Source organism: Hippichthys cyanospilos, chromosome 22 (assembly GCF_059441005.1).
Source record: "Hippichthys cyanospilos isolate Australia breed blue-spotted pipefish chromosome 22, RoL_Hcya_1.0, whole genome shotgun sequence".
Lineage (NCBI taxonomy): Eukaryota > Metazoa > Chordata > Actinopteri > Syngnathiformes > Syngnathidae > Hippichthys > Hippichthys cyanospilos.
This window is the reverse complement of record NC_142390.1, coordinates 5,282,381-5,297,552: the sequence shown is the minus strand read 5'-3', so window position 1 is coordinate 5,297,552 and position 15,172 is coordinate 5,282,381. Positions and strand designations below refer to the sequence as shown.

Below are 15,172 nucleotides of genomic sequence, written 5' to 3'. Positions count from 1 at the left end.
GCTTATTCAGCTCTTGTTTTACGGCACTTTGAAAAGTCATCGCAACAAACTTATTGGGATGTGACAGGACTTTTTTTTTTTTTTTTTGGCAACCCAAATCAAATGTGTCTGACCGCCCTTTGTTTTAGGGACATTTGACCCAAAAAAAAAATAATCCTCTTTTCAAATTTGGAGCAAATTAATTGGAACATGAACCAAGGTATTGCTAACTTGTGTTGTTGTGACTCCTTTGCAAAATCCTGAGCCCGTTTCTGTTGATAGCATTGCTACGGATGCGCATGGTCATTAGTGGCGCAATTTTCCGCCAAATGAGCCGAAAATTAAAAAGATGTTTCGACAATCTATTGACTGGAATTTCAAAAGAAAAATACACCTGGAGATAGCGCTACAAATTTAGTTTGGACGTTTCTTAGATCAGACAGGGATGAATGGAAAAAAATACTTCATGAAAAAAGGTTGGAAAAAAAGGTCTTGCTTTTGAAAGATTATGATTGTTCGTAGCCTCCCACCTTACATGGCGGCGGGAGTACCAAAAGTTAATTTCCGATGCTGGCCGACTGCGGCCCGACCTCTTCGCCTTTAATTTTCAGAGCACAATTGGAAAAAAAAAAAAAAGCCGACGGGTTACATAAGCAGATCCTTGTCTGATTCTTGCAATTTTCTGTACAGATTAATCTCCATGTCTTGACTTTCCTCAGGTGACAAATTACAACCGGGGACCACACAGAGCTCGTTCAAACACGTACATACCACAAGACAAGCCGTAAACCCTTTCCGCTGACCCTCTTTGAGGCCCGTTTTAATCAGGCAAGGAAGTGGGCAGCCTCAACACCTAATACTACAGAGAGTTTCATCTTGTTACAGGGCAAATAAATCCTATTCACAGACGGCGCTTTAGAGTGCCAGGGGCTGCTTTCTTTTCAGGGCCATTCGGCGCCAATGAAACCCGTCTATGCTTTTGGGACCAAACCAGCAATATTTAACATAAATGTAAAAGAAATCCACCAAAAATGGCAGCCTTGTTACGTTGTCCGACGTTTTAAGGGGGACAGCGACTATTTCGTCGCTGGTGCTTCCTCTTGACAATGGCGATGAGCTTTGGCCGCGATCCAACACTTGGGCAGGCCCAACCGGGCAAGCGGTTCAAATTTGAGCCCGTGCCAGGTGGCTCTGGTGCCACCAGGCCTGGAGCCACCGCCGCAATTACAACAAGTCCTATATTCAGGCCGCCGGACCACAAAACCAGGCTTCGCTCGTCCACTTCACACAGAAGAACCGGCCGCTTTGGATGGGATTGCTTTCTGTGGTCCGAATGAGTAATCAGAGTAGTAAGTGGTTTACATACACAGATGTTTTCGCAAAGACTATTATCATCTCAGGAAAATTAGTCGGAGCAAAACTCCTCTTTGCGCAAGTTCAGTGTTCTCCAACTTTCCCAAACCCTGCGACATTTCTAGTGTTATCTCTCGGTCTGTTTTATTCAGCAACTCCAGAATGTATATTGCGTCATCTATGTTTTGTCTGTCGCATGTGCCGGAAAACCGCATCGCTGCCCGCAATCCGTATAAAATTTAACAGTTTAACAGACTCACTAGAACGGAATTTAGCAAGAAGTCGCTTCATATTCCAATTCATTTGCTCTTAATTTGAAAAGAAATTGGTCGTTTTCCTCTCACAACATTGATAAGCATTGAAATTAAATTAAAATCCCACATCTGAGAAGCGATGCCAGCGCAGCACTTCTCCGAGCATTTAGGTCAACGAGCGACTTCTGTTGTCCTCACAGGAAAAACAATCGTCTCTTGATCGTATTCCGCCATAGTGCAATTATTATGGAGACGCATTCATGGGAAGATAGGAGAAAGATGAAACCTGATTTTAAAAAAAAAGCTTGAAAAGCCTGTAACTAGTCTGCATCAGGATTTCAAACTGTGACATACAAAAAGACATAGTGAAAAAAAAAACGATTAGCACTGCTCTGAATATACTTTTAGAGGACAGAATGTTCTCCACGTGCAGAGCTATAACGGGGACTCTTGATGTGCAGCAGAGTAGCCGCCGCTTGCATGATGCCGCACTTGAAACTGTTTTGCTTCCCGATCCTCAAGGGCCGGTTTCATCCAGTATAAATAGCAGGTTTGCAGCCGCCGTGGCTGAGTGCCGCAGGAGCAGCGGCGGCAGTCGGGAGAAACAGCTGTAGTCGCTGAAGCCAAGCGTCCCGTCAAACGCAACGCTCGTCGCCTTCCCGCGCGTTGGAGAGCGAGCGGCGTGCGCTTCATCCGTGCCGATTTGCATTAAGTGCGGCACGGCCGCCACGTCCAACCTGCGTGTTTGTGACGCTTGTTTATAACAGCCGGGCAGTAAAATCCACGCCGGCTCGCGTACCGCTGCCAAAGTCGTCGGAAAATGCGCGCAGGTACCCGACGGCTCGCTTGGCCCCCGGCCGGGAAACGATTCGGAAAGGAAGGATTAGGCCCTGTTAATTGGATAGATAGTCCGAAAAGATTTGGTGCCCCCCCGAGGGCAATTCTTCGCCCGACACAGCTGGTAAATAATAGAGCTCCCGAGTGCGGATGCTTGGTCCAGATGCGGCGCGTTAATGTGCTGACGGAGTTTTTTGGCTTGCTGTCAACAATCGGACAAAGGTGTAAAAACAGAAAGGTCGTTCTTAAAAGGATACTTAATCGTGTCTATACTATGTCCAAACTTTTTTTTATGTAAATTTATCCATCCATTTTCTAGAGATGCTTTTCCTCACAAGGGTAGCAGGCTTGCTGGCGCCTATCCAGCAGTAAGGGGGGGGTGGCGCCCCAGCCAGTTGCAGAGCACAGAGAGACGAACAACCAAACACACACCCAATCACAGCTCAGGAGGAAGCCGGAGAGAACTCACCCGGGCTCGGGGAGAACATGCAAACTCCACAATGGCCGGAGCGGTGTGGATTTGAGCTCGGGTCCCGTGCTAACTACTGAGCCGCTCTAAGTTAATTTAACATTGAAAAAGAAATACGTTTTGTCACTTGCTGTCAACCGAAAATGACATCACGTGGTCCAGGCTCGCGTATTGACCAATTGCAGCTCATCTTTTTTCTAAGCTTGATCATGTGACGTTATCGAAGTAACCGAGTAGCAAAATGGCTTTTTTCATCTCACGGGCAGCCATTTTGTCACTGATAATGACGGTTCTGTGCTCAGGTCCTTCAAGCCGGACTTTGTCCTGATCCGCCAGCATGCCTACAGCATGGTCCCAGGAGAGGACTTCAGGAACCTTGTCATCGGCTTGCATTTTGGCGGCGTTCCGAGCATCAACTCCATCTTTTCTATTTACAACTTCTGCAGCAAACCTTGGGTGGTAAGTCCATTCGCCCCCCCCCCCCCCCCCCCCTCCCCCCACTCATGGAAGCTAGACTCATATTATGACTCATTCTGCAGTTGGGCTATTCGCAGTACCGCAGCGATGCCGCTTCGGAGTCTTGTTGCTTTTTAAAAAATGCTTAACTAAGACGCTTTGTCTGTCTTGCAGTTCTCTCAGATGATAAAAATCTACCACTCCCTCGGAGCGGAGAAATTCCCCTTGAATGAACAAATCTTCTACGCCAACCACATGCAAATGGTAAGCGCCCTCAAGTTCATTTTTGTAAACAGAAAAAAAACCCACACACACTTATATTAATTTGATCTTTATTATAAAAATATAAAATAGCCATACCTCAGGAAACAGCGTTTTACATATAGACTGTACACAGTTTCCTTGATTGGATTTTTGTTTTTTTGTTTTTTAACGAGGATCAAACTTGAGACAGAATATTTACACAATTGTGAACCACAGAACGGGACACACAAACGCCTCAATGGGAGGATAAAAGCCCAATCGCCAATTGTCGCCGTTAAAATGAATAGTCCTCCATATTAAAACATTTGACAGCTTGTCAAATTGGATGAATGAAGCCCAAGCATTTAGCGCAGCATCCAAAGGAACGCATGCCATCGCTCTTCAAATCCCGAGGCGATTGTGTGTCCGTTAATTACATGGAATGAACTGAAGATACTGCGCTGCGGAGAAAAAAAAAAAAAAAAACAGTTGAGGAAGAATGAATATAGTGACAATATTGTTTCATTCGTATACCGTATGAGTCCATTTGAAAGAGTTCCATACAAAAAGACTGAAAATAGACATGAAAATATCTGAAACCTCTGCATATGTTTGAAGAGTGCCAGACAGGGAAATCATGATCACACTTTAAGAAAAAAAAAAAAAAAAAAACACGATATTCAACTTTCAAAATGTCCCTTCAGGACAGGTGGTTGTTTTTGTATTGTTTTTTTTTTATATAATATATACATCCCCAGCAAATCTACCATCTGATCCAGATAAATAAATGTTTTACAGAGGTTTCACTTTAGTTGATAATTCATTTCTGTAGCTTATGTACAATAAAAAATAAAATCTCACCATCTCTGGACAATGTAGCTTTTTACGTGCCTTGGCACTGTAACAGACATATTTTTTGAAGCATTGCTCTGATTTCATCAGTGCGCCAACATATGTTTCTGGCCTCCAGTGAAAAATTTCTACTTCATCTACTGCACTCGGGAAATCAGTTGTGATATGGAAATAAGAGCCATATTTGTTTATATTCGTGATGGGAAAACGAAGCCTCGTGAAGCATTTGTGATATTTTTCTCTCCTCTAGATGGCACTGTTGTCTTAAAGGCAAAGGCTGGTGCAATTGAAATGTGTTAAACCTCCACTGCTTCTTTGAAAAAAAAAGTCACAAGTGCTTCACGAGGCTTCATTTTCCCATCATTCATTTACAGATCATACCTCATATTGTGATATTCACAGTGCAGCTTGTGTACTATAATGTTGTGTACCAAAATGACAAAGGTTCCCAGTAGCGGTTGAGATTATGCTCATACATTCTCATTTTAAATTTGGTAATTGAAGAGCCGGATTGAGCTGTCAATCAAGCAAAAAAAAAAAAAAGTCAATCACAAGTGCTACAAAACAGGCACTGTCAAGTCAGCCTTTTTTTTGTTGTCTTTTTCGGGAGGTCCTGTAGTAGTACACAAGGGGCAGAATGGCATCAAAGGGGAGGCGTTTCGGGACCGGCTCGAAGTTCAGGGGTCAGTGGTGTTGACGACGGTTTTTTCACGGCCGTTCATGCCCCGATACCAGCTGCAGTAGCCTTCCTTCTGCTGGATGCAGGCGTAGTGTCGGGACTGATAGCCCGGGTAGCCAAAGTGGGATAGCATGTCCGTCCACAGGCACTCGCTCTTGGAGGTCACGAAGCAGGGCAGGTAGTGGCAGGGCTTGATCTACACCGGCACAAACACAAGACAGATTGAATTGAGATGAGCCCCAAAATATACATGCCAATGTAAGACGGCTTGCGATTTCAATCCTTTCTACAAGGCGGGTTGGAAAAAAAACTGTTTTTTTCTTTAGTGAGGAATAAATGAGCATTTAAGGCACTGATATTTTCACTTGGCTCCCAAAGGATTCTGTGAAACGCTCTCACCTCCAGGTGTTTGCACAAAAAGCGCTTGAAAACGAAACGGAAGATTGGCGCAGCGTAACCTCTCCAGGAGGTAATGAACGGAAACGCGCTTTATTGACAGAAAGTCACGGTCGCCAGCTGCTTAGTTGGATCTGAATGAGACAAATTAAGTCCAATTTAAACTCCCCGATTTGGATGTTTAGAGGTTGGAGAAATTGTCCTCTATGCTTCAGAGATGGGAAAGTGGAAGAGGAACACTTTCCACACCAGACTTTTGTGATTTTACTTGTCAGCCACTTTGCAGTCTTTTTTTAAGCCTAGGGGTAACTTCTTTAAATATTTTAATCGCTAGACATACTTATGTGTTTTTTGAAAGTCCAGACTTTAAAATCCCAGCTACTTGTCTGTTTTTATTTATTTTACAGTTCGTTCCAAGTGTTTGGCTCAAGGAGGTTCTAAAAATTCTCTGTACTAAATTAATTACTTTAGGACCTAAGGTAATCAATTACTTAAATACTGATTGAAATATCGAAGGAAATCGATTTACCTTAGTACTTAACTGTATTTTTAAAAAAATATATAAGTGCCCAGGAGTGAATTAAATTGAACAACAAAAAACACGTCATTGGGATTGAATAACTTAATGGTGCTGGGAACAAGGAAGTCTTTGTAAGGATCCGCTAATACTAGCCAATGATGTTAGCAGATGTCCTGAATACCTGGATAGATAGAAGACAACACATACTAGGTAGATGTTGTTTTTTTTATATATATGTAGGTATGTACAGTAAATCAAAACTCTGTCCGCGAATTACACGGAAGCAATTGACCGTGGTTCACGACGATTCAAGATTTTTCTGGCGAAGTAGGTTGCACTCACCCTGCAGTTGCAGCCCAGCTGGTAGCGGTGGTTGATGCCTTTCTTCTGAGCCAATGAGAGGCGCTCCCACCGCTCATTGAAGTTGCACAATCCCGTGTACACCTTGCCGTCGTACACCCGCCCTGGTGAATGCAAGACCTTGGTCGGTTACGGTTTTTTGCCAAGTATCCCGAGACGTTGCAATCCCGGCTAACCATGCGGTGGTAAACAAGACATGGTTCAATTAACATTAAGTATGGGGTCCCTTACCTGATTCTGTAAATCTACACCCCTCGTAGCCCAATTCACCCAAGCGAGGAAAGACAATCTCGTGCTATAATCCCAATTAAACCGTCGCCCCTATTTTGGAATACCCAAAGGTCAGCGTGCGTCTATTTTCGTCTCTGTGGTCTGTTTGCGGCTTACCGACTCCTGAGACAGGTGCTCTACGGCAGCCCGCAAGCGCTCGGGAACATCAGGATATTTCAACGTACGTCCCCTCTACCGTGTTTTCGCCTCGCCGGAATTTAACAACCCTCCGGCGAGTATTTTCTTTCCCTCCCTCTCTCACCGCATCCCCATGGCGGCTTGCCCACTTCTAACACCGCGTGGAGTGTGAGACACGTTCCTGAAATACTGTATCCATCAAAGAAAGCTGAAGACGCCCCTCTCTCATCATATGCGGGACTAAATATACATTAGACGCCCAAAGAAGTCCGGTGATGTCACCCGTACCCAAGCCGGTAAAACAGAGCCGCCATCGCCTGGCAGTCCCCGGCACCGTAGGATGTAGTTACGGTATTTATGGGTCAGAGCTTGGCGTCGGTTATATACGCCAAGCACCGCGGGGTCCAAGGTAAACGCTACTTCTGTTGGAAATAGAAACTCGTAAAATGGCCTCGCTGGAAACCGCTTGCTTCCTGCTTGCTTGTAATTACAAGATGTTCGAGAGAAAACGCTTGTGGTGCTTCTGGCGGGATGCGCACAGGTAGTGGACTCGGGAGTTCTCTTTGGAGAACCCTAGAGCGCTACAGTCAAATTTTCAGTGACGTAATATTTATTTAGTACTTTAGTACTAGTCATTTAGAGACCATCCATCCACCAACGCAATTTGACATGAAATGTGAAACCTGCTCCCCTAAATTATCCCTAGCTTAGCATTATTAGAGTAAATTGTGTTCCTTCTTGGTGTGATTGGGTTTTTTCATTACTAAAGAATACGTTTTTGAATGCAACATGACGGGCCGCTGAAATAAGAAGTAAAGATGGAAGAAAGTATGGCGCCTTCTACACAAATTGTGACTGGTGCCTCGCTTTTTTACCGTCACACACCCAAAACGCATCCAGCATGAAATTGTATAATATGTCTGAAGAATTCAGCTCGAGCGCTGACTAAGGAGCTTAGTCTGACCCGAGTTATTTAATTGCGGCGTTTCTCAACTTCTGCGTTAGCCGGTGCGTGCGCAAAGCTTTCAGATTCCTTCTATCACAGTGTGCACCGTTGCCGTAACTCACCTGTGATAAGGTACTGATACTTGTTGATGTCAAATTTGACTCCGCACAAGCTTTCCGAGGCGTCCGTGTAGATGTGCTGCACATGCTGGATTTTTTCGAATCCTTTGTACATCTGTAAGACATCAGAAGGCGAACAAGGTTGAAAGGACCGCGCCGTTCCGTAGCCTCTCCCTGGCACCGCACCCTTTTCTTACCCTCCGCGTGTATAATCCGCCATGAAATTAAGCATGTCGGCTTTATCAGATGACATTCCTTAAGGAATGCCTTGTGGGAGAGGGAGTATTAGCGCTCTGCCCTAACCAAATCAAAGATAACACGATTATGTGGCGTAATGTGCTTCCACTTTGATGCTGCGTTGGCAAGCCGTCCCCGTATTCATTGCTAAGCCGCGGACCTCGGCTCCCTCCATTTAGCTCGGGTATGCAGAGTCGGTATTTGCCCTGAGAACGCTTTGCTTTTCTCCGGAGCCATTTATTTGTCTGGGAACAACAGGAAATCCATGTTTAGGCTCACTGCCCCCAGAACAAACTCTCTCTTTAACCCATAAGTTCGGGGGGCTTTGGGGTGGCATTTTTCTCATAGGATGTGTTTAAATTTGGAAGGAATGTCATATTTAATCAACCCGCATGGAAAACTCCTGGATACGGTACAAACCAGCAGAGGGGAATCGAAATAAATAAAGCGGGAGGTCAAACTGCAATCCATTGTCGAGGAAATGGCCATTCAGACCATTTGCCATGCCGTCTTTAGGACTGTTGGAATGTTTACATGAGGAGTTTGCATGAGATGTAATGCCCGCAAAGCCCCGTAATCCCACAACCTGGCTCCTGTCGAAACAGTGGGCTGATGTCAGCATCCCTGAGAAATATGCAGCGTTATGTAAGGATATAGGAAGTGACGCGCTTTTCCATGACAGCGTAGATCAAGTTGTCCAACTCACCCCGGCATGGGGAGAACATGCAAACTGGATTTGACCCTGAACTGTGAGGCTGCTCCCAATTAATGTTATTTAAAAATCTTGAAAAAAGAAAACTTGATTTCCTCACCTTCATTTGCTTAATGGCGTAGCGCATGGTTCCAAAAGGTCCATCTCTCAGGAGCTTCTTGCCCACCACCTTTGCGCGAATGACTGCCAACAGAGTGAGAGAGAGAAAAAGCCGCACCTGGTCAACCACTTTTGCAGCTGATCCCGCCAAACCGTTTCATTCCATCAACATAGCATCAAAGGACAGATGAATGCCGTTTCAGGGCCGGGTTGGCACCGCCGTTAATCTGTTTATCCGATTTTCCGCATTGCTGCCATTTGCCAAGCAGGGCAACGAGAGGGGGGCACTAAATGGAATTATTGTGTAGGGCAGTCACTATCAAATAATTTGAGAATCGATTATTAAATGGATTGATCAAATAGTCTGTCAGTCCAGCTTTTTTGAGCCTTTTGTCGCCACTGTCCCCAGTGCTTTTATGTTACCTGCATTTGAGAAGCGATGTTGTATGTAATCACAAAAGCAGCTCGGTCATAGGAGAAAATTTGTAGCCCGAGTCCTGCTAAAACTGTCCGCCATCTGTATTGGGATCAAGGAACTTAAAAAGATCTTCTGGATACATCAAGACCCTCATGTAAATGTTCTTTTCCGACGGGGATGTGTTTTGCTTTCCCTTGCGTTGAAGCAAGGGGGCTTATTATGGGAGGACCATTCCAGCCGGTAAACTGAGCCCGAACAGACCTGCGGGTCCTGCATAAGAGATCAGTCCTCTGTGAGCTTCACCTGCTGCCAAAAGCCCGGCAGCCGCAGACACAACTAACACTGACCCTGCTTGTTATCTTCTCCCCGTGGAATTTCCTCCCGACATTCTTTGGGGGTTCGCATTCCCCAGAAAGAGAGGTGAAAAAGTGAGGAGCCTTTTCAGTCTTTGTATCCTGGCCTCTTGGTCTGCATTGATCTGACTGAAATACCTCAAACGGAAACGGGGTTAGACGTAAGACCCTTAGAGCAGTGTTGTCCAAAATATGGCCCGGGGGCCATTTTTAGACCCTTCATCCACATTTTTTGCAGCCCTTGGTGTATACTTAAAGTATATTTTGACATTGCCGGCAATGCTCTTAAAAAATACACATAATAACTGAAAATGTTTGACAATAGCTTTAGAAGTATAATTTGCTTCATCGCTTTTAAAGCTTTAACGGGCAAAAAAAAAAAAAAAAGTGTCCGTAGCAGCCATTGCTTGGGTTCTAACGTACCCCAAAATTTCTCCAAAACTGGAAATTCTCGCCTGATTAGGACTTTAAAATCAGAAAGAAAAAAAATGTGCCTAATAAAGGCCGTTTTTGCCTGTTTAGACAATCAGTCGAATTATCGGCTTGATATATTTTTTACCATGTTTAAAAAGTATAAAAAACAATATGTGGCCCCTATGCTATTCCTAAATTAGAAGTAAAAAAATATATATTTATTTTATTTATCAAAAAAAGAACTACCTCTACTACTTGGATTATCTATTTTGCTTGATATTTTTTCCCTTTTAAGGGTAAAAAAGTCCCCCAAATTATATAAATTAAAAAAAAAAAAAACCTGCGATAAAGAAGCAAACACTCCACCTCAAACGGACATAGGGATAAACATAAGACCTTTGGAGGAAGCAATGGCAAGATCATGAAGATCGAATAAAACCCGGCCATTCTTCGTTTCTCGCCACAAGAGCAGAACCACCTGTTAGCTGTCTCCAGGCCAGGTGGAGAAACCAAACATTTAGATCATAAAATTCCTATTTGCTCGACCTCAAAAGCTGTTCTGAGCAGAACTTCCTAAGTCCCTCCAGATAGGACCCATTTTGTTGGCCAGCAGCCTCCAATCGGCCGGCGCTGGTGCCATCATCCCGAGGAATGCGCCAAGGGCCTCAGCTGCTCCGGGGACGGAGGATTCCTGTGGCTCCCCGACCCACCTCCACGTTCGACGGCTATATTTACGTAAAAGCTATCTGACGTCATCCTATGCAGGGGATGCGACATCAATTTTCAGCCGTTTCTCGCAGAGAGCAGATGATTACGCAAGCGTAATGCAAAAGGTCTCATTTTAAGCTTCCGCATTCCGTTTTGCGGGTACAAGTAGAAAGAATAAAGCCAGGCGGGAGGCGGCGATTTTTTAGCGCGCAGAAAAGCGCTCCAGGTTTGGGGAGGCGAGTGGGCGGAAGAGGAATTCTCAAGATGACGCATTACCACGCTGAAAAAGAAACAGTGGAAATCAATCCCCGCTGTTGACGTTTGAGGAGAAAAACTGCAACCTGAACGTGGATCACTACTGATAATGCAGGTCGGAGTTTTCAAAACGTAAAATTACGTCTTTGGGATTGAATGAGTTCATGTGACGACTCAATTATTTTTCAATCAAGTGTTTTAAAAACAATTAAAAATGTGGTTTTAAAAGTATGAATTATACAAAAAAAAGAATTTAGTGACCAAGAGAAAGTATTATTGCTGTTAGTGAAAATAGTGAAATAGATTGTCCTTTAAACAAGTAACGCTCAAGCGAGCATATTTTAATCAGTATTCATGAATATCTTTAACAGGATTTCTAAAAAATTTTATTCGTAGGCCACACTATAGTTTCTGTCAGAGGGCCGCGATGACTGTGAAATGAAATAAATTGTTGGTGTGTTCGTCACACTTTGAAATCAGAGGCCGGTGGAAACTTTTCAAAAAAGAAATTGTTTTGTTTTGGGGTTTTTTTTTTCTCCCTAAATATTTAAAAGTTGAAGTCAGCTTGAAAATTTGGTATTTTAACCAGAAACTTGAAGTCAAACTGGCATTTTTTGGGCCACATAAAATAATGTGGAGGGCCAGATCTGGCCCCCGGGCCTTGAGTTTGACACCGTGCTTTAAATCATAGGTGTCAAACTCCAGTCCTCGAGGGACGGTATCCTGCAAGTTTCCCGGTTTTCTCATCACTACACACCTCTTTCAAATGATTAGATCATTAACAGGAGCTTGAAAATGATTGAATCAAGTGTGTTGGAGAGAGGATTCAAAAACATGCAGGATACCGGCCCTCAAGGACTGAAATTGCACACCTATTCTTTAAATGAATGTTTATTGGATTTATTCCCATTAAATTTACTGAAATCGTAATTTTCCAGAATGATTAAAGAAAATCTTTTTTTTTTTTTTTTGTCCACGTCACCGTGTCCTCCAGTAACGCGAAGACAGTTGTTTCGAGACCAGTCATTGTATTTTTAATTCCTGCGCGTTGAGTCATGGGCCGTTTGAAATAGCAAAACCCCGAGCGGTCTTGTGATCATCGCAGACCCGAGTGGACATTTGATACGCTTGGCTCAAGGTTACAAACATCTCAGCTGTGTATGGAATGTGGAACCTTGGACATGGTGTTGTTTTTGAAGTCACTGTAGCAAAAATTGTAGCTACCTTGATCCAAGCTTGCACTTGGAGTCAGTTTTTCTTTTTTTTTTCTGTAGTACCTGGAGAGCATGCTCACTAAGCCCCAAGTTATGCAAAAGCCGCCAGGCACTAGTTGCTTGACAAAGGTCCACTATGCACACATAAGAAGCCAGGACAGGACATGAGTTGTTACTCTCGCTGCATAAACACGTATCGCACTAATCCCCTGCAAGTGACTTGCTTCAAGGCGCACTTATAGGTTTGCCCCCGTCACCCCCCCCCCCTTGGCTTGGGAACCGACGCGGTTATGGAGCAATATGAAATCTCAGGGTCAAAGTTTGCCGGCGGGGCCTCTAATCTCGAGCGGCTTCCACCCGGCAATTCGATCGCTGCCAACGAGGTCCATCAAAGCGGGTAGGAAATCTTGCTGCGAGAATACCAACCAGTAGTATGCAAATGCTCACTTGAGGCCAAAAGATGCAGTCTGCAGATAACTAACCGCGACGGACAAGAGACAAACAAGCCGATTTCCGTGCCCAATTCGCAGAATCGAGTGGCCGCGGGTGATTATGGGTCAAGGCCAGGAAAAGGAGCGCTTTGAACAGAGAAGATCCAGGCCTGTCACCTTTGATGTTGACAGTCAGAATTAGAGGTTTTCTCCTTTGCCGCGATAGCGCCTCCAACCTTTTGCTTTTGCACCCGCTCCTGTTTGAACAAGCTTCATCGGCACACGCAAAACTGTCGTTTGCATCCCGTGCTGTCAGTTATCGTGTGGTGGTTTACTGTCGTCCGCTAACCCTGGGTCAAATCTTCGCGATTCAAATGTTGGCTCCCCCCCAAAAATTGCAGAGCGCTTCTGTGAATTATGGAATTAATTTGAGGAGAAATATTCTGTTTTGTTTTGTTGAACTCGAGTGACCTCAAGCAACATTAATTTGGCGATTGAACGGCATTTGAATGCACCATACGTCTTGATCTCATTGCAGCACCGGACATGACGATTGTCCCCTGACGCGACGATTGTTCCTGAACTGTTTTTGGGGCAGTTGCGTGGTTCTTCATTCTCATTTGAGCGATTTGTATCTGTTTTACAAAGCGCGATGCAAAAACGCTTATTTCGAGACTTTGCTGTGCAGATGACACGCAGCAATCTCAAAACATCTCAAGTGAAGCCAAGAACGTGGAAAATAGATTTGTGTGCTGGTGATTGATCACCGTCGCTATTGAAGTCCGTTCCAGATTCTGACTGTTGTCTTAGCTGGTCCCACTACGAGAGATGTGAACGTCAGATGCGGAAACCTGTTGCAGGATTGCCAACGCGAGGCATTTACGGCTCGTTTGAATGTCAAGTGAATTCTCTTGCGATGCTTGTGAGCGAGTGTCAGGTGATGCGAGGATAAACGCCACGCAGCAACGTGCGTTTGCCAGAGCGGATCTGTTCTAGCGGCGCCATTCTCATGTGGTTTTCCCATTTTCGTGCGATCTTTTAAATCCAGCTCACGAGGTAATGTGATTCGGGCAGACGCGGACGACGGGGAAATTGTAAACACAAAGCCGCATTTTTCCTTAGGGGTGCGTTAATGGAGCGCATTTAAACTTCAAACTCTCAGATCCTGCCGAAGTCGATATAACTTGGCGCTTATGTCGGAAAGTCTCCTTAAGTCACTTTGGACCTGCGACCGAGCTGTTTTTAGTGCCATCAACTTAATACTCAGCGCTCGCCTAAAATAGTCTGTGTTGTATTACAAGCAAGGGATATGTAAGAGCATTTCAAGCAACGCGAGAGAATCTCCGTGTCGACATGTGTGGAAATGTCCTCACCTATGTCGGAGTTGCAGTAGGCGTCTTGCGGGTGCGTCAGGGCGCACGAGCAGCCCTCGGCGAGCTGCTGAAGCTGCAGGCTGCTGACTAACAGCAGGCTGAGCAGGTGCCGGCACAGCCACTGCATTGCTCTGGAAGTTCCCCGCACGGTGCTGCTGGCGACTGGCTGCGTGTTGTCCGCGTGGAACTGCGCGCTTTATGTCCACGTCTCGCTGGAGCGTCTCCCCCTCTCTCTCTCTCTCTCTTTTTGGAGCGTCTCTCCACTCTGATGGCTGAGAGCAGCTCTGGCGTAACATATAAGCGCGCCGTGCAGATATGCGGCGACGCCCCTTTCCACCTCTGCAGCCAAGGGGAGGGGAGTCCAATCACGGGCTCCAGAACGGACCTGTGGCGCACTGGAAGCTTTTTTTGTTTTTGTTTTTTTGCGAAAGACCAACTCATGGATAAAACCATGTGGAAACACAGGATGCAATGTGACTCCTTAAGATACATAATAGCAAACATTGATGAATAGTTGCAGCGTTATGGGCTCCCCGGGAAAGCTTTTGTAGATATCCTTTAGATTTTAGATCTTCCGGAGAGACAGCCTATTTGTGTCCATTTTGTCTCAGCTAGACAGCGACATTCAGTCCTCTAGTGAGGAGACTAAATGAGGTGGCTTGCACGTCAAGATTTTATGGACACCAGCAGCATTTGAGAGATGTTGAGTCGCACTTTATTAACTCATTCACCCGCGAAACAGTAAAAAAAAAAAATTCTTTGACGTCTGGAGCCGTCAGTGGCAGCCAACGAGTTAAATCTTCACAAAAAGAGAGATAAATACAATTATGCATTTTTACTCTTTGTTATCTCATCCTGAAAGCCAACCTTTCCATTTGTGTCCTCGCTTGTGTCCATTTTGTCTCAGCAAGACAGCAAAATTAACATGATTTGAGATGCCAGGCTGCCCTCTAGTGAGAAAACCAGGTCTTAGCATGGTCGTTCCAATGAGTCGAAAGGTATCAACCCAAACCTAATGTCCACTAAATTGGACACAAAGGAATTAGATGAATTAGGTTTTTAAAACTGCTTTGGTTACTGAAGGAAT

At 44.7% G+C, this 15,172-nt stretch overlaps 2 protein-coding genes across 2 annotated transcripts in view; one reads left to right on the top strand and one right to left on the bottom strand.

Moving 5' to 3' along the window:
• The window catches only part of syn3 (synapsin III), a 46,714-nt gene that overhangs the window by 15,108 nt on the left and 16,434 nt on the right, over positions 1-15,172 (top strand). Inside the window, exons 5-6 of the mRNA XM_088406087.1 lie at positions 3,195-3,351; positions 3,523-3,612. Of these exons, the coding sequence (XP_088262213.1) occupies positions 3,195-3,351; positions 3,523-3,612 (247 nt within the window). The remainder of the gene's footprint in view (positions 1-3,194; positions 3,352-3,522; positions 3,613-15,172) is intronic.
• On the bottom strand, positions 3,664-15,001 carry LOC148405611 (metalloproteinase inhibitor 3). The gene is made up of 5 exons (XM_088406088.1): positions 14,086-15,001; positions 8,921-9,003; positions 7,875-7,986; positions 6,381-6,502; positions 3,664-5,318 (listed from the first exon to the last, which is right to left on the bottom strand). Exons 1-5 carry the CDS (start codon positions 14,210-14,212, stop codon positions 5,121-5,123), a joined length of 642 nt encoding a protein of 213 aa, XP_088262214.1. The 5' UTR covers positions 14,213-15,001; the 3' UTR covers positions 3,664-5,120.